The 24961-nt window shown below is 40.6% G+C and overlaps 1 protein-coding gene across 15 annotated transcripts in view; it reads left to right on the forward strand.

Annotated features, from left to right (window-relative positions):
• Positions 1 to 24961, forward strand: part of AFF1 (AF4/FMR2 family member 1) — a 199028-nt gene that overhangs the window by 131930 nt on the left and 42137 nt on the right. For 11 of the 15 annotated variants that reach the window (XM_036339059.1, XM_036339053.1, XM_036339044.1 and 8 more), the window contains 4 exons: positions 14165 to 14209; positions 17913 to 17999; positions 18952 to 18988; positions 22763 to 22814. In XM_036339059.1, coding sequence (XP_036194952.1) covers positions 14165 to 14209; positions 17913 to 17999; positions 18952 to 18988; positions 22763 to 22814 — 221 coding nt within the window. Of the gene's footprint in view, positions 1 to 12965; positions 13072 to 14164; positions 14210 to 17912; positions 18000 to 18951; positions 18989 to 22762; positions 22815 to 24961 lie in introns of those variants that run through there. The other 4 variants (XM_036339088.1, XM_036338988.1, XM_036339004.1 and 1 more) reach the window with 4 other exon arrangements.

The raw sequence follows: 24961 nt of genomic DNA on the forward strand, positions 1-24961 counted from the left end.
TTATGGATTTTTCTTTCTCGCCTCCCTGTTTCTCTACCTCTCTAATGAAATAATGGAGTAAGAGAAAATATAATGCTATCATTTTGTATCTACAAAATCTCAGCATAGTTTTTGGAAAATGTGTTTTGAGGAAATGAAGAACATTTTAAAATGAGCAATTCCTCACCATTCAGATTTTTTTTTTTTTTTTTGGGTCAATCTTTCAAGCTCTGGTCTTGAACTTATGGATAAGTTGGCAAACGTTGATAGTTTCTTTTGTCTTCCTAAAGTAAAGATGTATGCCAAAGATATTGGCAGTTTAAAAGCTTAAATATGTGTGTGCATACATGTGTGCACTCACTTCCACCCCTCTCTGCTCCATCCTCCCCACTCTTCCCTCCTCTCCAACCCCCTCAACTTTTATTGCGTTGTGTGTGTGTTTCAGCAGACAAATAGAATTTAAGTCAAATTTAAAAGATTGCGCAGCTCCTACCCAAATATGAGTGGTATTGATTTCTACTGGTCTAGGAATATTTCAAAGTAATCATATTTCATTCTGTACAGGCAGGTGTAGTAGATAATTTTTAATGTTCTTGTAGCTTTATGGTTCTCAATTATTTATTCAGCATAGTTTGTATTTACATAGTCTGTATCTATGTAGGGTAAAAATTTATGTGATGAAAGTCTAATTGGAGAAGATGACAGTGTTTCCAATTTCCTCTCAGAAGATAAAATGTGCTTATTTACTTTAAGGTTAAGCAGTCGTGAATCTTCTGTTAGCCATGTGAGAGCTGAAATTGGGCAGAAATAATGAGAAAAGGGAGACCTTTCCCGTTATTATTTTGCAAACTCTTCTTCGATTGATTGAATTCAGGTTATACCTTTTGGCCTTTTATTTTAATTTTTTTAAATTTAATTAAAAAAATTTTTTTTTTTAGTAGGAAGTATGTCAAAAATGCCTTGAAGAAACTGTTACTCCCAGGCTTAGGAAGCAATAGAGTTTTCTAGTGGCTTAAATCCCTCACAAGTAATCTATATATATAAAAGCGTAATATACAAATCGACCAGACAACGAAATGACCGGTTGCTATGACCATCAGGAGGCAGACGCTCAATGCAGGAGCTGCCCCCAATCACCGGATCGGGGCCTGCCAGCCAACCTCTTGGTGTCCCATCCCCCCCCCCCCCCCCCCCCCGCTTCAAACAGGGAACCAGGGGTGTGGGTGGCGGCAGATGCGGGCAGTGCCAGGCCAAGGCCCTTTGCTCCTCCCGTTGCCTAACACACAGAGGGCGATGGGGTGCAGGGCCGGCAAGTGGGCAGAATGGCCAATCTCTTGGTCCCTCCCTCCAGCTGGCAGGCTCTGATCCCCCAATGGGGAACCGGGGACTGGGGGTGAGTGGCAGGGGGCGGGGCTGGCTGCCGGCAGCCAGGGGAGAATGGTCCTGATCGCAGGCCAGGCCTAGGGACCTTACCTGTACATGAATTTCGTGGGCCAGGCCTCCCTCTAGTTTATTTTCAAAGACAGTGGTCTAGTCAACTCCAGAAGAAACTGGTTTATTTTGTTCTACAAAAACCTTTTGAGGGAATTTTATTAAGGAAACAACCTTTTGACATTGAGATTACTCTTAAAAGTTTTACCTAAAAGAGACAGTAAAATAGATTAGACTTACTGCTCAGGAGCCAGCCTAAAACTTTTCAGGTTGACAGGATTACTGTGGTAGTGTATATAATACTGCGTATTTTTACAGAGGATTTGGCTATCTGCCAATTAAAGAACTTCTGGTTGAAAGAAGGATCTCTCTTTTTTTAAATGGCACATGCCCCTTCCCCTCAGCCTTCCCTTCCCTCAAACTGGCAATGTGATTATGATAATGTCAGGAAAGTGAAGTAGGCTCCATGAGCATTTTCCCAGCGGGAATGTCCCAGGTGTGTGGAAGTGAGGAGGCCACAGCTGGATATATGTACAGCTGAGATATAATTTACTTCTGCTAGTTTGACCCTTCTATCTTTTAAAGGCAGTTTTCAAGGGAAGTTGCTTTTGTTGCTATTAGAATGATTGCTTCTTTTTCATGTCTTTTCTTGGGCACCTAGATTCTGTTTTCTAGAAGAGTTTAGATGGAAAGGGAGAAAACAGGAACTACAGTCAAAGGGAGAACATTTGGAAGTTATGACAAATGTGGTTATCTATTCCTTAAAACTCTCAAAAAGTTGGAATCTTGGGCAGGGCTCTGAATTAAAGTCAGAGTATTTTAAAACTTCTTCATCGCAAGTGTGTGTCAGTGTGAGGGGAGAAGGGTCAGAGAGAAGTGTATTGAGATGTGAGAAGAGCCACTGGCTGCTTCAACTCTTCAAAATGGACATAAACTCACTATTCTCTACCATAACTTTTAGAATTTGGGTCATATAATCTATGAATGCTCACAGCTTTATGTTCAGCCAGTATTAGAGTACATTTATTTTACAGGCAAAGAAAATTTTCTTCTTGGACCATTTTAATACCTATTTAAAATAAATTCAAGAATAATTTCTTAAATATATATTCACCTACCCTGCTCCTTATTTTAAAAAAAATACTGGTGTTTATTGAGTGACTAAATATTTGTTTAAAACTTTGTTGTTAATCATATTTTCACTTTTCTTCAATTCAGTGAATCAGTTTATCAGATGAGTCTTGCTGGAAATCTAATGTAATTTGTCTATACTTTCAGACCAAACTTACATACAAAGACAATGCAGGAAAATAAAAAGATTATTAAGTTTACTAGAATAACCGAATCTGATTTTCCATAGATTATAGAAAAGAAAAATAATCTTCTCAAATGTAGGTGATCTTTGATGATAGGATTAAGTAAATGACTTATAACCATTCGTAGCATTATAATACTAAATGAGTTGCATTTCCCCAGAATGCCCTTTGGCCCTTTTATAGACCCTGGCAAGTAACCTGGTTCTTTGTTATCCAACATTAAAGCCAAAAAAAGGGAAATTTACTTGTTCAGAATGAAGACAGAAAGGGCAAGACCATCTTTATTTGCCCTCTGTCTTCTGTGTTTATCAGCAATCCCCAGGCTTGACGCTCAGATGTTTCCTTGGAGTATAGATCCCTCTAGCCTACTGCTTCAGTCATTTTCTTTTCTTTCCTACACCCCCCCCCCCCCCCCCCCCGTTCTGTTTTTTTGTTTTTTCAAAATCATGGATACCAGGAGACAGACAACCAACACCTAACCCAGAGGGGACTGTTGAGATGACTGCTGGAATAAGCTCAGGATAAAATCTTTATGTCTTTTCAGACAAAGTGTGGATTAAATGGCTAATCTTTTCATATGACTTCACTTTCTTTCAACCTCATCCAGAAACTGATGGGAAGTTTTTCTAGTGATGTTGTAGTCTTTAGTTTATGCCCAGCTCTGGAAAAAAAAATCCAGGCACCCTATGAAATACAGAATTAAACATGGTTCCTGAACATTGTCCTCAAATTTGATTGACACGTGCACTCAAAGAAGGAGCAGCAGTACAGGTTTATATATCTATAAGTCTGTCATGGTTTGCAAAGTAACGTAATGGTGTTGATTTAGACTAAGAACCATCAGTTAATACGATTTTCAAGAAAACACTTATGTGCCTGGCTGTGTCTGTATGCATGTGTGTGGGGCGGGGGGGGGGTAGCGGGCAGAGCGAGAGGGAGTGGGATTCAGGGAGAGAGGGGCAGGTAGGCAAAGGCTGGATGGGGATGGAGTAAGCATGGTAGCAAACACCATCAAACTGCAGTTTAAGACCTTCTTTGTAGTGATATTTTTTAATTTAAAGGGCACTCATGCTTTGCAAATTAATGTACCCACTCAAAAATAAAAATTAAATCCCTTCTAAAAAGGAAGTTGTTCCAGTAAGAATTGGTTGTGGAAGGGGCGATAGATCGTATATATAGTTGGGCCATTTGAAAGAACTTGTCAGTTTATCATCGCTGGAATGGTACCAATGTCTAGACTTGTTTTTTGTTTTTTAATATATTTTTATTGATTTCAGAGAGGAAGGGAGAGGGAGAGAGAGATAGAAACATCAGTGGGAGAAATCACTGATGGGCTGCCTCCTTCCTGCACGCCACCACCTAGGGATCGAGCCCACAACCCTGGCATGTGTCCTTGACCTGAATTGAACCTGGACCCTTCAGTCCACAGGCTGACACTCTATTCACTGAGCTAAACGGGCTAAGGCTAGACTTGTTTTTTTATGGTGCCTTTAAAGCAGTGCTTTTTAGCCAGTCTTACTAAATCATTCATGGTTGTTATGCCCACAGTGGGCTTCATGGGGTCTCATGTGATCTTTCATCACTGCACAATATTTTAGAGCCTTAAACCAGCAATTTTCAACCTTTGCCATCTCACGATATACAAACTAATTACTAAAATCCTGCAGTACACCAAACAATATATTTTTGTCAATCTGACAAAAAAAAAAGTAGGTATAATTGTGATTCCTTTACATTGAATGGCTATTGTGTTGGCTGTTATCAGTTTTTAATTTGACAATCCTAGGGAAAAGAAATCTGAGGGAAATAGGTATTGCATGTTTTAAAAGTTATTGTGCACACTGGTTGAAAATCGCTGCCTTAGATCACTGAGGATTTCTGAGATCTTATTACATGGTGAGTGGTAATGGTTCACAGCCAAAAGTTAGAAAGTTGATGAATAACTGAGATGAGACATATTTAGTGTCTAACAATGGAAATTTTTTTACATTTGTTTTTCATCCAGATACTTTGTTTTTAAGCCAGTTTATACCTATCTCAGGTATTCCCTTCACCCCCACCCCTAACTTTTACATCAAGAAGCTAATTGCATATTATCATAAATAATATTTAGTGAAAATTTTTCTGTATATATACATCAGCTCTAAATAGTATTTTTTTTAAATAGCTGTTTCATGTGGCTCTCAGAATCATTGCAGATATATTAAAGTTTACACACTCATGTGATCTCAGGAAATACAGTAGTAATAAACCATTCCTTTGATTACTCTCCTTGTATTTGTTTTTAGGTTTATATTAAGTAAGTGTTTGCAATGATATGTGAACAGCTACTCATTGTTCTTATTTTTATTTATTTAAACCAGATCTTAAGAACGAGATCCTAGGTTTCATAATTAAAACATACCATCTTTTACTAGACATCAAAACAGAATTAGCAGAATAATTTAAACTGTTCAGTTAATACAAATTTGAGCTGTTATAAGTATTTATGTAATTTAGAAAAATAATCTGACACTAATTAAAGCAAATCACTTTGCTGATATAATGAAAACAACTAGAAAGGAACAAACTAATTATTCATATTGATCTTTAAAGTACTGATAGTTCCAAACACTTCCTCCTGTATGATAAGATTATGCAATGATATTCAGGGGTGGCTTTTTTCTTTTAATTTTTAGGTTGTTTTTGCTTTTGTTGGTGAAAACCAAACAAGGAGGTGATATAGTTTGTCTATAAAAGTACAGTTTACATAAAGATAAAGTTTTAAAATATTAGGGATATTAGCTCTCATTCAAAATTTTTTTTATTTATTTATTTATTTTTTTTATTGCTTAAAGTATTACAAAGAGAAAATTTTTTTATTGAATTTATTGGGGTGAAATTGGTTAATAAAATTATATAGGTTTCAGGTGTACAATTGTATAATACATCATCTGTATATTGTATTGTGTGTTTATCATCCCAAGTCAAGTCTCCTTCCATCACCATTTTATCTCCCCTACATCCTTTTCTACCTCTCCCCACCTCCTTTCTCTTTTTATTTTTGTTTGTTTTTTCTTTTTTTGTGATGGTTAATCCTCACCCCAGGAAATTTTTCCATTTTTTTTTTTTTTTTTTTTGGCTTGGGGGAGAGTGGGAAAGACAGAAACATTGATGTGTGAGAAACATGTCAATTGGTTGCCTTCTGCAGGAGCTCTCACCAGGGCCTTGGCTGGGGAGGAGCCTGCAACCAAGGCATGTGCCCTTGATGGGAATTGAGCCCGGGACCCTTTGGTCTGCAGGCTGACACTCTATCCACTGAGCCAAACCAGCTAGGGCTCCTTTCTCATTTTAAATAAGTGAATTGGAGTGCCTGCACGTCTTTCAAGCTTCCAGTATTTTCTTTCAGTGTTTATCCTAGAGTATTGCTGGATTGCTTGTCTCAAGGAGACATACACCTTTCCTTCACCCAACCCAACCAAGCATGCCTGAGGTACCCCTCTCCCACCAGTCATGATCTCATGTAACTGTCACATCTAAAACTTTGCTCTCTGAGAAGTTCATGTCCCTAAACTGCACTTGGGCAGCTTTCTTTCCTTTTTTTTTTTTTCCCCTCCAAATTGAGGATTTTTGTATCCTTAAACATATTCTGTTGAAAGTGTCTGGGGTTTTACAAATGGGAGCAAACATACTGCTTCCAAAACAGAGAAAAATTTCAGAATTCACTTACTCCATAATTATTTTCTGACAAGCTCATGCTTCTGGATTTTGTTGGAAATGCCATGAGATGACAAAATCAAATTCGTTTATTTCACAAATATTACTTGCATATCTGTATTAATCCAGAATTACCTCCAAGAGCCTTAGCAATGCCTGGGTGGGTGTTTAATTTTTTGAAGGGATAGTTTAACAAAGTTATTTGCAATTTATATAATAATACTACTTATTACTTATTATTTAAGAAAACTGTTACAAATATCTTATTTTTTTGTTTTCAAACTTATCCCACCTTTCTTTCTTCTTTTTTTAGAAATGTGTACCATGAGTGTGTCCATAAATCTGTCCAGGGATTTTTAAACTTCTTATCCTAAAATTTTGGGTGTGGATACATAGGTAGTTGCCCAGAGGGCATGATACTTCTGAAGCAATACTGCTAGCACCTTTATACCTTTTCCAGCCTGGGTAGGCACACCCAGGCGGTATGAGTGTATTCTTGGAACAGGCCTAGCTATCTAGGTAATTTACTGTGTGTTCACAGAATAAAGTTAATTTTATGTCAAAACCTTGTTGAGGCAGGCCTTCTGGTTTCCTCCTTTAATCCAGCAGTCGCCAACTGGTGGCCCATGGGGTCCAAAAGGTTGGCGACTGCTGGTTTAAGGAAACCTTTGGAGCAGTGGTTGCCAACCGGTGGTCTGCAGACCACTGGTAGTCCATGAGGTCTGAAAGGTTGGCAACCGTTGCTCTAATCTGTCTCTTGGAAATACTGATTATGGCATCTTAATGATAAATGCTTGAATTTATTTGTATGGCATTAGCTTTAAAGTGTATTATCTTTTTCCTCAGAACAGTCCTATGAGGCTTTGTGTGTTTCAGATGTGTCTGTTCAGTATTTAAGAGTGACTGATCAAAAGAATCCCCACCCCCCAAAAAGAAAACACCACACCCCTCTTTCAAGAACTATGAAATATAATCCCTATGTAATCTAGGTTGGGAAACAGTGAACTGGCCAGCAAACACTGGCCAGTCTCGATAGCAGGGTTTTCCAGGAGCACCTCACAGCCCACCAGGGCAGGCTATATCCATGCAAGTACAGTCAGCTGAATGTTAGAGGGGCAACAGAGTGCTGAGGAGGAGGCTGGGTCAGAGGGGTATGTCTCAGGGAGGAGAAAGTTACATAGAGGAAGGCTAATAGAAAATAAAGCAAACAGGCAGAAGGTATTTAGGTGTATTTTAAGAAAATTTTTATCCCTGTTTTTTTTTAAATCTCAATTTAATTTTTGTTTTTATTTATGAATCAATAATGTACTTTGTTATTCCAAATTTAAAAGGTAAAAAGATATACAGTGAAAATCTGCCCTCTCTTCTATCCCCCAGCCACCTAGTTCTACTTCCTAGAAATGATTGATGGTGTGGGTTTCTAGTTTGTTATTCCCAGTGGTATCGTGTGCATAATAAGTAGCTCTACGGACATGTTCTTTTCTCCATTACCTTTTTATTTATAGAAATACTGGCCATACTGCATCTTGGTTTTTTTTCTCTCCTCCTTAACAGTGTCTTAGAGATGATCCCAAATCAATGCATGAAGAATTTCCTTATGCTTTGTCATAGCTGCTCAATATTTCTGTGTAGGCGACTTGTGCCATAGTTCTCTTAGCCAGTTTCCTATAGATGGGCATTTATTTATTTACTAGAGGCCCGGTGCACGAAATTTGTGCAGGGGTGGGGGGCTGTCCCTCAGCCCAGCCTGCACCCTCTCCAGTCTGAAACCCCTTGAGCAGGCAGTCGGCCATCCCTCTCACAATCCAGGACTGCTGGCTCCCAACCGCTTGCCTGCCTGCCTGCCTGATTGCCCCTAACCGCTTCTGCCTGCCTGCCTGATCACCCCCTAACCACTCCCCTGCCAGCCCGATCGATGCCTAACTGTTCTCCTGCCAGCCCAATTGCCCCTAACTGCCCTCCCCTGCCAGCTGGATTGCCCCCAACTGCCCTCCCCTGCAGGCCTGGTCTCTCTCAACTGCTTTCTTCTGCTGGCCCGGTCACCCCTAACTGCCCTCCCTTGCCAGCCTGGTCGCCCCTAACTGCCCTCCCCTGCCGGCCTGGTCATCCCCAACAGCCCTCTCCTGCAGGCCATCTTGTATGTTGGAGTGATGGCCAATTTGCTTATTACCTCTTTATTATATAGGATTTTAAAATATATTTTTATTGATTTCATAGAGGAAGGCAGAGAGAGAGAGGGAGAAGTGGGTGGGGGGGAGAGAAACATCAATGATGAGAGAGAATCATTGATCGGCTGCCTCCTGCACACCCCTTACTGGGGATCGAGCCCCCAACCCGGGCATGTGCCCTTGATCAGAATCGAACCTGAGACTCTTCAGTCCACAGGCTGACGCTCTATCCACTGAGCCAAACCAGCTAGGGCTAGATGGGCATTTAGATAGTTTCCAGTATCTTCCTATTTGCAAACAAGGCTGAAGTGAACAACTTGTGCACAAGTCTTTTTGTATATGTAGGAGTTGGTGTTAGAAGTGAGATTACTGGGTCAGAGTATGAGAAATTAGAATTTGGTGACTGTTGCCAAATTGCTGTCTTCAGAAGTTGTGCCACTTGACCCTCCCACCAACCCCAGTGTCCAATGCCTGTTTCCCTTCATCTCTCTCATAGACACAGTATTGTCAGTCCTTTGTTTTTTGTTTTGCCAATCTGATAGGTGAAAATAGTTTCTAAGAGTATTTTAATGTTTTTAAGGAGAAAACAAAAACAGTTTCCTCTTTCTCCCTAGTATGCTTATTTCCATGTAGTTTGTTAATTAAGATGTAGACTTATAATTCAGACAAGCAACATTGTTTAGTAAGTCTTTGAAGCTCTAAAAATTGGAATTAGAAACTTACTTTCGTATTCTGAGTTCTGAGACTGAACACATACCAGCAAGCAGCGTGCACTTGGCGATTCAACAAGGCGGAACGGTTCCCTGCTTCTACAGAACTTGCAATCTGGAAGCACAGAGATAAAACACGGGGTGCATTGACAGGGAAGTGTGTGCAGCTGTGGGAGCACATGTGGTTTCAGGAGGGAGGGACTCAGGGAAGGCTCAAGTGTCATGCTTGACCTTCATACCAGCCCTGTGAAGCCATGCGGACTGGTAATGTGCCTTCATCGCCATGAGGAAGTAGTCCCAAACAAGTTGAATCTTATCCAGATTGCAGAGCCAGAACTAGAATCCAAGATCTGCTGGCTTCCTTCCTCAACGTGCTGCCTTTGTGCTCCCTGCAGTTCCTGGTTAGTGATAACTAAGCCTTTTTGAGAATCACATTGTTATAAAAGTGCTGCTCTGTTGCAACTTGAGAGACTTAAAGCACAGTATTGCGAGAGCCTCCTGGTCTCATTGGTGAGGTCTGTTTCTTCCATCCGGCTCTTTTTAGCCTATTAAACCATGTCACGCTTAGAAGACATTTACTAACATATCTTATTTTGGTATCAGTGCACTTCCCTATGATTACACAGTGTCATTCCTAGAGGCGTGAGGAATCAGACCAAGGCCAGCATTGCTGCCTTTTCAGGTCTGAAGTTTCTGTACTTGAGGTATGTATATAGAGTGATGGGTGCCTTCACTGCAGTAGCTTTCTCCCCCTGCCAAGCTAGTGAAGTTGCATCTTACAATAGATGATACCAAATGGAGGAAATACTAGTATGGAAAGAGTTGAATGCAATATCAAGTACAATATGTGTTCAGTCCACTTATTTATGCATTCATAGGTTGATTTTTATATGTGCCCTGATCAGGGATCAAACCCCACAACCTGGTGTATCAGGACAACACTAACCAATTGAGCTACCTAGCCAGGGCCATTGCTATTATTTTAAAAAATTGAATAGAATTATGGTTCTTGTGTTAAGTCCATACCCTACTGGGGAAGTGAGGAGACCTCACTTAGTACAGAAACTTCAGACCCGAAAAGGCAGCAATGCTGGCCTTGGTCTGATTCCTCGCTCCTCTTGGAATGACACTGTGTAGCCATAAGGAAGTGAGATCTACACACAGGACCCCGGAGCGGAGCGCTGTCTTCTTGAGGAACCTAGACACTGAGGGAGGGAGACAGCAGTGGCATTTGTAGTTGTAAGTGCCCTGCAAACTAGAGCCTTCTGATTCATGCAAGTAGCATAGGTTTTTATTGCTGTTTTTATCATCTCTTATTCTTTGAGGACATTTTACCTGAAGATCTTGAGCCTAAACTCAGCTGTGCTTCAAGGAGACTGACTCTTTACTCTTTGGCCTCAGTGTTAAAGGGGGAGTCTGAGTGGGAGTGGCAGCACGGAGCTGGAGAGCCAGTGGGGAAAGTGGATTTTACAAAGGGATTAGGCCATGGTGGTGTGTTGATCCACCCCTCCCTTTTTGGAACGTCTCCTCCCAGTGGCAGACTTGGAGGTGCCAAGGTGTACTTGATCAAACAAGGCAGCCTGTCCTTCCAGATCTTTCTCTGCAAACACATCTGAAATACCTATATTCTAGTTTCATCCTCTGAATTGATTGGGGGAGGAGTAGAACTATGAGTCTCAGGTAGATGGAACATAAAATGAGCTCCTACTTCTTACCTCCCCTCTTTTAAGTGCAGTTTTAAAATGTATCTTGTTACAGGGGCATTACCTCTAATTCTCTAACTTACTTCAAACGGTTCAGTGTAGATGGGGCTGGTAGAGAAAACTATAAAGCAAACATGGTAGAATGCCAACATTTGGGGAATTCAAGTGAAGGGTTTGTGGAAATTTGTTTTACTATTTTTTAATTTTTCTCTTAAGTATGAATTTTTTAAAGAAAAAGTTAAATACATATTTTAGCATTGTCCTATGCAAACATACATATTGACATTATTATTTGAAGTCTGCACAGCATGCTGCTGGGTGTAATGTAAAGGTCTTTAGCTGGACTCCTTTTGTTGGTTATTGATCATTTCCGGTTATTTGCCATTATAAACTGTGCTGCTTAGAGATCTGTAAATATGATATAGTCTCAGGTATTTGAAATGGCATCCCCAAACCCTTTTGAAACACTCCCACTTCCATAATGGACCTCATAGGAATGTTTACAGTAAATTAACCAATTAATGCTTGAACCTAAGAACTTATTTAGAATTTTTAATGGGTTACATGGTGACTGTTGAGCAATATATCCTGATACTAATAAACACTAAGCCATAGAAAAATTTCTTCATTTTTGGTTCATCTCATGTAATAAAAATTTAGGCAAAAAGCGAATCTTTTAATGATATGAAACATCTTGGCTATGTGTTGACCACTGGAGTAATTATGAAGATTAGAAAGTTTTGTAATGTCCTGAAGTTGTAGCTTTTTTACGTCATTCTGTTGGAAGCAACGAGCAAATCTTTTTTGCCCTAATTCCAACATGCTTGACTTTTTCATTGATTGCCAGAGTCTTCAAAAATTAATTTTTAAAAATTGATTTGAGAGAGAGAGAGAGAGAGAGAGAGAGACTTGTTATTCCACTAATTTTGCATTCATTGGTTGGTTCTTGTTTGTGCCCTGATGGGGGATTGAGCCTGCAACCTTGATTGCCACATATTTTAATTAGATTCCCCTTCTTATTCCAGCAACAGGTAGGATGAGGGGACTAGTCAGTGCAGTCATATGCTCTGTTCTATTAATTCACCTTCAACTTCAAATTATTAGTTTTCCTAATGGTGCATGTGAAAATTTGAGACCATAGAATATAGTTACATTTGACCTTTAGGTCAAAACAGCACTTGTTTTGCTAAAATGTTTGGTTGCTAATGCTTGATTCAGTTTTTAGCCTTCCCTTAATGGTTTTGAAAACAGTGGGTGAGCAGGTCTAGTTGTTGACATGCAATAATGTCTGAAGGCAGGTCAGGTGGGACCATCAGATAAAAAGGGTATCCATGATTTTTTGGTCATATTCTAATTTCCAGACCCTACCTCAAAACTAACAACTGACAACATTCCAATTAAACCCATTCCATATAATAATATACATGCTTTAAAATCTAACCCAGGCAGGTCAGATCACATTTGAATTTTGACATACCCATTAGATTCATTTCCAGAACACTATGAATGTTGTGTGTTCTTTTCTTTTTCTCTCTTTCCTTCTTCCTTAGAATAAACTGGAATGAGGGAAATGGGTTTATAAAACTCTAATTCAGGCACTAGCAGCCAGTGCTGTATTAAATTGCACTCAAATTAGGAACAAGAGCCAGGAAAAGAGCTCTTTTCTGTCTCCTCTAGCTGTGAGTCAGGTACTGCACCCAATTGCCTAGCAGACCAGCGCTTTCTGCACACAGTGACAGCAACAGGAGGGGCTGTGTTGTATGGAACTTGCCCAGGGCACTTGGCTCAGGAATTGACACACATCAGAAGTTACTGTTCCTTTGAAAACCATGAAGTCATGGGTTTTGTTTCATGTCTCTGGTTAAGGAAAGGTTTGGTTTTTTTTTTTTTTTTTTTTTTTTATATGTATTTAACTTTTCCATTTACTCTGCACTTAAAAATATAAAGACTGTAAAATGATATTTCCTAGACATTGTCTGTGTGGTGGTACTACCAGCAGCAGCCACCGTTTGTTTAGCTGGGAATAAAGAAGAGGTATAAGTAGTGGATCTTTTCTCCAAGACACTAGGTAATCTCTCTCCTTAAGGTCTTTCTCTGGGGAAATTCTATATGTGTGTGTTTGTACGTACATACATATTTGTGTGTATATATGTATATAGCATGCATATAAAAAGTCAAAATGCTGACTTGAAGTAGGGCTAGAGACATTTAGCTTTTTTTAAAAAAATATATTTTATTGATTTTTCACAGAGAGGAAGAGAGAGAGATAGACAGTTAGAAACATCAGTGATGAGAGAAACATCGATCAGCTGCCTCCTGCACATCTCCCACTGGGGATGTGCCCGCAACCCAGGTACATGCCCTTGACCGGAATCGTACCTGGGACCCTTCAGTCCGCAGGCCGACGCTCTATCCACTGAGCCAAACCGGTTTCGGCGACATTTAGCTTTTTTAAAAAAAAATTTTTTTTATTGATATCAGAGAGGAAGGGAGAGGGAGAGAGAGATAGAAACATCAATGATGAGAGAGAATCACTGTCTGATGCATGCCCCCCACTGGGGATTGAGCCCACAACCCGGGCATGTGCCCTTGACTGGAATAGAACCAGGGATCCTTTGGTCCGCAGGCTGATGCTCTATCCACTGAGCCAAACCAGCTAGGGTGAGACATTTAGCTTTAAAATGAATTTTTGGCAGGTTAAAATATTGCCAAAAAATCTAACCTTAATTAGAGGTTGGCCTCCTGACTGTGTGGGCATATACTAATGTGGGATCATCTACATCCTCCTGTTAATATAGCTTGGCTCACTAGACAGATGTTGCTATGAAGGAGCAAACTGACACTACTTTTATCTCTTTCTGCCTCGACTTTTGTTATATACGTTATTCCCCTAGATTTAAGAATATACTAATTTTCTTTATACATTTTCCATTGAAAAGTTTTGACCTGGAGGCCATAATTAGTACCCCATGATTAAGTCAGGTTAATCTCTTTTGTCTTATTTCATCCAGAATGTGTAGTTCCTAATATTTCCCTAGTAAAAGTTAGGCCTGAGGTGATCCTACTTGAGAGAGTTGCTGTGTTAATACCTGCACCTAATACTCCAGTTGTGTTTTGTTGTTTGTGTGTACTAACTTTTTCTTTTTCCCATTCACTTTCAGCAGACCTACTCCAATGAAGTCCATTGTGTTGAAGAGATTCTGAAGGTGAGTTCATTGTTACTGTTTCTCACTTGAAGAAATATTTAGGTAGGCAGGCAATATCCATTGACTTTGTGAAAAGTTGCCATTCCAAACCCCTTTAAACAGCCCCACCTCCAACCCCAAACATCTCCAAAAGCAAAATTAACCAGAGCAGTAACAGAGGGATGCTAGGAACATTGTTGAACTCTCTGGCAGATTTTATTAATAAAAATGAAGTCTTCAAACTGCAAGGCTTGTGGACCAGAGTTTTGAGACCTCTCTCTCCAGTTTTGCTGGTTGTCCATGAGCACCCAGGAGAGTTGCCCACTTTCGGGGGAACTCCCTGCATGGATGCAGTCAGGGAGCCACCAGCTGTTTGGTCTACACCTCTTGGTGGTTCATAGGTGACACCTCATATTTGTATTTTCAGTGATATGCAAATATACAGTTTTTAAAGGTGGAAAAGGAAAAACAGAAAGTAAATAGAATCTTTAGACCTTGGAGAAAGGCTTATTCTTTGCTCTTATCGAGTGTGCCATGAACGTTTGTGCTGCTTCTACAAATACACCATTGAATCCATTATCCATTTGTTCACGTTTTCTTTCACATTTCTTTCTAGAATTTAGTTTTGAGGTGTGGGGTAAGAACATAGCAGGCAGACTCTGCTAGAAACCAGGAACTGGTCGTGTACAAGGGTCCATGTGCAATGTGCCTTAGTGGGTGAATGGAAATAGCTCAGGTTTGCATAGCCTCGTGGGGGAATAATGCAGTACTTGTAGTACTTATGTTAGTGCAGCATTCCATTGACATTGGCACAGTGAGTGGTAACACTATTTGTTCGTTCATTCATCTACTCAGCAAATGTCTATTAATCTTCAAATACTTTTTAGGCATTGGGGATGCCATAGGAATAAAAGTCCTTGCTCTCATAGAGGTCATAGTGGGGAAGATGAATATATAATAAAATTCTAGGTAGTGATAAGTGGTATTAGTCCTGTAGCAGGCAAACGAACAGATAACTAGGCAAAGGAAAGAGTGCAAAAACCTTGAGATGGGAACAGGTTGGTGTGTTACAGAACAGGAAGAAATAGACAGTGTGTCTAGAGCAAAATGAGGGAGGTGGCGTGTAGAGCGGAGACGGCAGCAGTGTCACCCAGAAGGCCAGGACTAAAACAGTGCCAAGTATTTTACCCCCACTGATGTGATAAGTCATTGCTAAGGCTGGGGCAAATTTCCCCCACTGATGTGATAAGTCATTGCTAAGGCTGGGGCAAATTTGTGATCTTGTGATTCTGGGCAGCTTCCTCTCATGGCCCCAGTTCTCTTAAGGCCTAAGTCCCTCTCCCGAGCTAGGCATGCAGGGCAGTGCATGCATTCTTTCAGCAAACCACACATTCCAACTGCCTAATTCAGTAGCCAGGGCAGCCTTAGGCAGTGACAGTACAATGGATGTTTTCTGGAAATAATTGGTGATTAACCATCATAGATTGGAATTCTAAAGAAATTGGAATTTTAAATAAATTCTAAATAAATTCTTGGAATTCTAAAGAGATTCTTGGAAAACTTAAGGATGGTACTTTCAAACAACTTCTCAATTAATTATTATATTTTACATTGTAGCATTATAATGGTCCCATAGCTTAAAGTATAGTCAAATAAATAAAACAGTAAGGAGCTCTCTTTGGTGCAGTATTTTGGTGAAGTTCTTCAAAAGCTAGACTATTAATTAAAAGTTGTAATGCTTTTAATTTTTTAAGTGCTTTCTATGCACTATGTATCCAAGCATTTTACATAAGTTACCCATAACACTTTGACAAATAAGTGGTTTTAGTCTACCTGTTACTGACATCTGAGAGCTCCAAGAACGCAGGCTCACCTGGCTGTTGAGGGTAAGTCAACATCAGTTACGCTGCTTATTACTGTGCCAGGCCATTTCTGTCCATTCTGGGGCTGTAGCGACCCAAGGAGAGGCTGTGGGGACAGGCCAGAGGAGATGCGAACCGAGTTTGGGATTGGAAATAACCTACTAGAGCAGCGGTCGCCAACCTCTCGGACCTCACGGACCACCAGTGGTCTGCAAACCACTGGTTGGCGACAGCTGTATTAGAGCACCATGTTCAGCTGTGGTGAGAATCAGTGGGCGATTCTGTGGTCAGAGAGGTTGGTCAGCACTTTGAAAAGAATAAAGTGTTACAGCACACAATGTGTTAATGCAAAGGAGGAGGTATTACAGCCTGGTCTGGGGTGGTCAGCTTGTTGGTAGAGGGGTTGCCTGTCACTCCGTAAGCCAGTTTGCCAAGCAGGTCTGACACACATGATGACATGGGCAAGGGAGCATCCTCTAAAGGAGTCACTCAAACATGCTTGTGTTTTTCCACAATGCCAAGTTTATTAGGGAGACCTCCCCATAAGCCAGCAGTTACAAGCAGGTAGAAGAGAGCAGAGCCAGCATCCAGTGCAAAGTCCCGCTCACTGGTGGTGTCTGCAGTGGACAGGTGCATGTAGGTCTCAAAACAGGCAGCCACAGGGGTGCACCTGTCAGATGGAGTGGGAGTCCGGCAGGGCTCCAGGCGTGACTGGTACATCAAGCGCCTGGAGGTCGGAGCTCTGAGTTCTTACAGCCTCAATGGGCAGAAGTCCCACTCCATATCAATGTTCATATGAAGGCCTTATCCCAGTGTCCAGACTTGTGGTTTTGGCCGTCCCTGTTCCCCGGATCACCTCAGTCGACATAGCACTTATCATAACTGGCATGGCTGACAGTGACTTCATGTTGGATTGTCAACAGTGTTCAAAAAGTCCACTCTGCTCTTGCCCCAAAATGTGGGAATTGGTTTTTTTTTCTTTTAGACAGGGAAAGCAAGAGGCCCATACCCTGTGCTGTCAGCCACTGGCTTCCTTTCAGTCATTTGGGAGCTCCGTTTTCTCATTGGTAAAGAGAAGGTTGCAGTTAGTGATCCCCCAGCCACTTTAGCTCTGATAAAGTGTGTATGTGTGTGCATGTACATATTTATGATTGGACACCTTTAATCTGACACTGTTTTTAGCAGAGTAAGATATAATTCATGAATGTGCTTAGAAAAAAGAATTCATGTCAAGGTAAATGTATTCATTTATAAGATTTAGAAACCTTGCCTCTATGAAGAGTAAATAGAAATTAAACTTCTGTTCATGGAAAGGGAGGTAATTTTTTAAGGCTCTCTCCTCCACACTGTTCGTATGTACTAATAGTGTGTATCAGGGAAGGGTCAAATCCATTAAAACTCTCCCAAGAGGAACAAGTGACCTAAATTACTTGTTTGCTTAAGTCAAACAGGAAAATTCTTCTTCCTTTGAACTTAAATAATTCCAGGAAATGCAATAAAGAAGCTGAGGGAGAAAGAAAGCATTGAGCAGGCTCCGCTTTCACAGTTACATAAGCTCTGGTAATACCTACACCGGTGTGCACTCTTTACCGTATTCAGAGTGCTAAGACCATTGCTGTTCTATGCTCTTGTTTTTCTCCTTCATACTGATTTTGTCTCTCTTCAGTTTTGTAAGTTGGAGATCTTCAGCTTTTGAACATAGCCCATTAAGTAGGAGATTTTTAAAAAGGAAATGAAATAACCTTTAGTTTGACTTTTTCATTTACCATCAATCCACCCTGCATTGTTTAAAAAATTAACTTCAGTAGCAATGTGTTCTATTTATAATTGGCTTTTTCTTCCCTCCCCAAATCTCTTTTCAGGAAATGACCCATTCGTGGCCACCTCCTCTGACAGCAATACATACGCCCAGTACAGCTGAGCCCTCCAAATTCCCCTTTCCCACCAAGGTAACGCCCTCAGTGCCGCGGGCACTGCACCCATAGTGCCGTCTGAGGATTGCTGTGAGCCAGATTAGTCAACTGCTGCTTGTTGAACTCTTTGGCAATTACGTTAAAATTACAATTAATTTGACTTCTAAAGTGCTTCATAATGTATTCAAACACTTTCTTATCCAAAGTATGTCAGTAATTTTTTTTTATAATAGTAATTGTATAGGGTTTTGTAGCTTATGAAAGCATTCAGTGCTTTCCAGTAAATCCTCTCATTTGAGGGTCATTACCAGAGATGGGAAAACAGGCACAGGCAATAAGTGAGGTGGGTTGTCTGGTTCCTACTTTAGAATGGAGATATATACATTTACACACGTACATACATACATGCATCTTACATTACTCACATTTCTTAACTTTTCTTAAAGTTTAACATAATCTGCTACACTTGTGCTGGTTTCAGAAGAAGCAAATCAACAGCTGACGTATGTTTCTGTTGCAGTATTTATGAACAGTGAAATAAAATTAAAATACTACCATTTTTCTTTGGGGGGGTTGTACTTTAGGATAGCCTTCAGAATGTAGAAATATCTTCAGATCTGTGTTCTGCCTAACCTGATATATGCATGCACATTGTTAATATGTTATATCCATTCCTTTCCATGGTATTGTTTTCAAAAGAGGTTATGTCTTCTCAAATTAGTATTTGCCACATTTGATACTTGACATATTTTCTAATGATAGTTTTTTAAAAAGATGATTCATGTTTAAAGTAAAATATTATATACATTTTGGTGGGTTTTTTAAAAATCTTTGCTCAATACTAAAGGAAAAATAAATTCTAGTAAAGAAGAGAAGCAATAAAACCTATTTTGTATAAAAATTAGACTTATCAGTAGTTAATAGATTTAGCCATGATGCAACCTTAATTTTATAAACCTTAACTGGAGATTTTTCTTTTTCTTTATAGGATTCTCAACACATCAGTTCTGCAACCCAAAACCAAAGTAAGTAAATATGTGGAACTGATTATTGCACTGGAGAACAAAGCTTGGTTCTTACTGTTTTGATATTAAAGGAAGGAAAAAACATTAATGAGGGCTTCCTGTGTTGAAAGAATGGGAACGCAAGACCAATATAAAGTGCTCTTTAGGTGGAATTTCAGATTGTTGCAAAGAGTTCATGGGGCTGTTTTAGTAAAGTCCTTAACAGATATAATTTGGTATTACGTGGCACCTGATCAATATCTTGAATAAGATTCTCAAGCATTATCATCCAGGAATTGTATACAAGGGTGGGCAAATACACGTTTATAGTTGTGAGTGATACTCTTTTGATTTGATAAAGCTATTGTAAGACTCATAATCTGCATGTCTTTCCATGCAAACAACTGTAACCCTAGTTTTGCTCACCCCGATATAAGACCAGGTTGGGATATTTTGTGATTCTTGTATTTATACAAAAGTAAGAAATTGTTATAAAGAATACAGGACACAGTTTCTTTAGCTCCTCTATATGTATTTGCCATATACTTAATTTTTTAACCCCTTTTATGGATTGTAAATACTTGAAAATTTAGGGAGAAATGGAAAAAAGCTAACTTTATCCATCTCTTCTCTTCATCAGTAATTTTGATAAATTCTTTTTGTCTCAAATACATGCAAGGCATTTTATACCTTACACAATTGACTAGGGTATTTGCAATCATTTAGTTCATTAATACTGTGTAGTAGGTGCCCAAGTTCTAAAGTTTAGTCTTCAAAGAATGGGGACCACAGTAGGTTGTGTGTCGGGAGAGGGAGCTCTAAGGTAGATGTTCCGTGGAGGTGACTCTTCCTTCATCTTTTCCACCTCATTCTTTTTCATCACTTGCATTTTCCCCTTCTTGGTTATTCTACCATTTAAATTGGATGTGAGGAAAGTAAAAAGATGAGAAAAGCAAGAAACAGCCCTAGAGCAGGGCTGGGAAAACTACAGCCTACAAACCCAACCTGTTCTGCAGCTAGTTTTTGTACAGAAAGTTTTATTAGGACACAGCCGTGCCTGCTTATTATTAAGCCACAAGGTGTAGCATGCAAAGTGTAAAATATACGTCTGACCTTTACAGAAAAAGTTTGCTGTCCCCTGCACTAGAGATACTGAATAAGGTCTTGCAAAAAACTCATCATCTTGCCACAGTGTTATATAAAGTAGCAAGGTAAAATGGACAGAAATCGATGGCTGCTTGGGGAGATTGGGAAATCTTTTTTCTCAGCATCTTGGCAGCTGCGGCAGAGATAGCTAGCTGGTGGAGTGGCGCAGGACTGCAGGTGGGCCACCAGCTCAGCTGCGGACAGGGTTGCCAGCGCTCTTATACCTGTACTTGCTGGGCTGCCAGCCATGCAGATTCTGTGCCTCCTACTGGGTTACTCACAGCTTGATGGCTAGCTCCTGGTTTAGAAAGGCCTACTCATCCTTTAAATGGATTTCCCCTTTTAGCAATAGAGTTGAAGATAGACTGGTAAGTGCTTCCTTGTCCAGGTACGGGTGTCCTCTCGGCCTGTGGACTCATGCGGGCCCATTCTTTGTTTCTCTGATGAGAAGTTTTCAGACCGGCAGGTCTCCGGTAGGGCTTGGCTCACCCTTCAGGAGTTACCTTGGGGTCTTACTTGTTGCCACCACTTGTCTGTGGATGTTCTGTGGAACCTAGTTTATCTTTGGGAGGATGTGGTCTCTGTGGGGCCTGGTTGGACCCTAAAGGGATCTAGTTGTGTGTGGGATGAAGAGAGAGTAGAGTTTATATGGATATAGCTTTCAGAAAGGTAAAGTTTGACATATATTTATGCCCAGCGAGAGAATTCAAACGTCTTGAAAGGGATCTTACGGTTTTGTAGAGTTAGAGAATGAAGTGTAGGGATTTTACTCGTGTGTTTACATCCACATCCACATGTGGGAACATACCTGCCTGCGGATAACAGAGCCTCGTGAGGCTGAGGGCCAGTCAGGATGATTGGGCAGGAGTCCCTGCGCATGGTCAGAGGGTGACCCTAGCCCAGCCGTGGGCAAACTACTGCCCGAGGGCCGGATCCGGCCTGTTTGAAATGAATAAAACTATTGAAAAAAAAGACTGTACCCTTTTATGTAATGATGTTTACTTTGAATTTATATTAGTTCACACAAACACTCCATCCATGCTTTTGTTCCAGCCCTCCGGTCCAGTTTAAGAACCCATTGTGGCCCTCGAGTCAAAAAGTTTGCCCACCCCTGCCCTAGCCCCTCTTATTTGTAGTCCTGGCTTTCTAGCTGGAAGGGGAAGCAATTAAAAAATATTATGTAAGAGCTGCTGCCACCATGAGGATAAAGTGATTAATTGCAAATATTCAGGGGTCCACATGACCTTTGTGAGAAATATCACTCACTCTTGCCTAAAGACATCCCTGTTTCCACCCACTCGAGTCCTGTTTCAGGTCCCTCTACCTCATGCTCAGACAGAATCAGCAGCCTCTTAACTGGCTTGCTGCCTCAACAGTTGACGTTTCCTGCTCTCTTCTAGGTTAGCCCGGGCTGCACCTCCAGAATACTTTTCCTGAGGAATAGCTGCATCAAATCCCTGTTTAGACCTTTGATGATGTCTCATTGCCCAACAAATAGTTATAACTTCCCACCCTGACTTCCACCTGTCTTGCCATGTCCTTCTTCACAGATTCTCACCCCAGCCTCACCCTTTCCAAATCTGTGCCGCTGCTACGCCTCCACTCTGCACCTTGGTTTGCAGTGCCTCCTCTGCTTGCAGATCTTCCTCATCCTCCTGCCAGAGTCATTCTGTCGGCATCTCACCCGTCCTTAGTGACACAGTTCATGGGGTTCCCTTTGCCTCCTTTAATCATTTGCCTCCTCTAATTAATCGAGAGGCCATTCTCTTAATTCCTGGACAATTACTTTATGATCAATTTGTGTACTTAATCTCACACTGCCTAGCGTTGTAGGTATTTGTGCTCTGTTTGATGTCCCTCAGTCAACTATAAGCTCATTGAGGACAGGGTCAAGTGCCCTGAACATCTTACCCATGAGACACTCTATAAATAGCTGGTGAATATGTAAATTGTGGGGGATGTTGAATAATGGAGGGACGAGAGGGAGGTTTGGCCAAGGACAGAGGCTGTAAGTGGAGTGCTGACAAATGACTGATAGATACCTGAGGTCAAACCAGGTGGGGGGTGAGAGCAGCTCTGCCCTGGTGCTTCCATATGAACCCCCCATCAGGAGAATCTTCTGGGCATCCTTCCTCTGCCCGCAGGACAGGGTGGCAGGGCCTGCTGCAGGCAGTGCTTTTCAGAGTGCTTTTGCTTTAAGCCAGTGGTTCTAAACCTTGGCTGCACATTAGAATCACCTGGGAATCTTTTTAAAATCCTTATTTCTGGGCCTCATCCTCCGGAAATTCTGTTTCTTTGTTACTAATGTTGTGGCCCCACCCCATTACAAAGAAACAGAATTTCCGGAAGGTGAGGCCCAGAAATAAGGATTTTAAAAAGATTCCCAGGTGATTCTAATGTGCAGCCAAGGCTGAGAACCAGTGCTTTAAGGGTTTTTAACTCCGAGCAAGCCCTCCCTCTAGAAGTAACATAAATAGTGATGGGATCATGACAAGTGCAGTGTTTAGCACCCTGGTGGACAGAATTTAAATATACTGAGTGTTTAGGTGAAAAAGGTGAGGGGGGACACCAAAAAAGGGAATTTATAACTAAAAATCTCATGAATATATGTCACAGTGCTGTTCTAATCATTTCCCCCCTCCCCCATAGAACAATATGATACATCTTCAAAAACCCGCCCTCATTCTCAGCAGGGAACATCGTAAGTAAAATGCTTTTGTTTATTAAAAGTTTTTAATACAACATTGTAATTTCCCATGTAAATCTGTTGTTTGGATTTTTCTTTTATTTTCCTGTTTTCACATAATGAAGTTCATAAAATACTGCTGCATTGTAGAGGGAAGAAATGACCTACATTAATATTTGGATTAAGTTGTGTTGAAGTGTTAGGCACCATAACAGAGTTTGATAAGGGGTTTTCTCACAAGAATGGCATTTGAGCCATAATTTACATATTAACTGTGGAAAATAGAAGGTTTTAGCTGTATAAATTTTAGTCTTAAGTAGCTTTAGCTTTTGGAAACATCTTGGGGGGTGCACAATTTAAGATTTGCTGCCACCTTTTTGGCCTAGTTTTACAGAATGAGCCCTACTGCCCAGCTGTGCTTTATTAAGGCCACGTAAGTCCGGATATATTTTGGGTTTTTGGAACAGTTTAAACTACATAATAAAGATTTTTAAATCAGCATTTTGACCCAGTTTGTCATTTCTTGATGATATTGAACTAATAGTTCTTTCTTTTCACACACCTAGAAGTGATGTTTGGGGACTAAGTGAGAAGGCCTTTCTCTCCTTAGGTATCTAATCAGTTACTAACGATGTGGGGTCGCTAGTCTCAGGTTCAGACTCCCACTTTCTGCTATTTTCTGGGCATAATATTTGTTCCATATATTTTGGAAACGGATTACTGTGGATTGAAATTTTTTAAAAATATATTTTATTGATTTTTTACAGAGAGGAAGGGAGAGGGATAGAGAGTTAGAAACATCAATGAGAGAAACATCAGTCAGCTGCCTCCTGCACACCTCCTACTGGGGATGTGCCCGAAACCAAGGTACATGCCCTTGACCGGAGTCGAACCCGGGACCTTTCAGTCCACAGGCCGACGCTCCATCCACTGAGCCAAACCGGTTAGGGCTGGATTGAATATTTTTAAAACTGTAAAATCACCGTTCCCAATTGCCACTGTTCACTTTATGCAATTTGTTTTCATTTCTCCATAGCAAAATAAGAAAAAAAGAACAATATAATGAGATTTAAAATAAATGTATTATAGTTTAAGGGATGGATTTATGTGTGTGTGTAATAAAAAATCTGTTTCACTTGTACTAGCAGGTGGTGAGTTTGTGTTTGTTTTTATTGTCCTTTACTAGAAAAGAAAATTGAATCATATGTCAGTTATTCTCTCCCCTTTTTTTCTTTTTTGCCTTTTCCTTTTTCCCTTTTTGTTTTTTCTTAAAGAAAAAAATTTCTTGGCTCCCAAATTTTGAAGTCTAGAATCACTTTCCTAGATTAATTACATTTAAAGAAGGAGGTTTGTTAAGCCGGTTGATAGCTGGGTACAAGATAGAAACCACAGCTCCAAGGCTCACAATTGTAATAACTCTGTATCTTCCCCAAGGTTTTTACACCTTGTGCTCTTTAAAATAGCTGGTAGTAGAGCCCTTTAGACCATAAAAGGCCCTGGCCAGTGTCTTTGGGGGGCAGTGAGAAAGGGGGAGTTGAAGAGCTTGCATCTCACTTGGCAGTAAGAATAGAAGGGAGGTGCTCTCCTAGGAAGTGAGTGGAGGCAGCAGCACCAGCAGAGAGCAGCTGTGTCCCTGGGCCTATGAGGAGAGGAAGAAATGAGGCAGATCTAGATTTAAGAAGTAGCTTCGGGTGGAGCAGACTCCCATCACAGTTCCCATCAGCTTCTGGGCTTAGGTAGTTGGTGGGGACTTAATCCTGCTCAGAGATATGGGTAGTTCTGATAAGTGAGGTAGACCACTGAAATCAGAGATGCCTGGAAGTTTCTAACAGGTACACTTATCTCTTGTGATATTTGTAGTGTTGTGTGTTTTTTAATAACAATGTTAATTTGCTATATACAAAATTAACTAGAAAAGCATTTTGTCACGACCCTCATTGACTTAGGGAAGGAACGAAAGTAGGGCCTAGTGGAGGTAAAGAGGAGGTGGAGAGTGGTCCAGGAGAGAAATTAGTACTGAGCCTGGGTAGATGAGGGGGACTGTGTGGTTGTAGAGGTGTGGGGTGGGGGTGGTGGTATTGGTAAGTGCCCAAATGAATTGTACCTGTAGGTTAAAGGAAGCACATTTATGGAGACTTCATGTAAGCAGTGTCCCAATTAAT

The sequence above is a fragment of the Myotis myotis genome, unplaced genomic scaffold (assembly GCF_014108235.1).
Source record: "Myotis myotis isolate mMyoMyo1 unplaced genomic scaffold, mMyoMyo1.p scaffold_m19_p_1, whole genome shotgun sequence".
Classification (NCBI taxonomy): Eukaryota; Metazoa; Chordata; class Mammalia; order Chiroptera; family Vespertilionidae; genus Myotis; species Myotis myotis.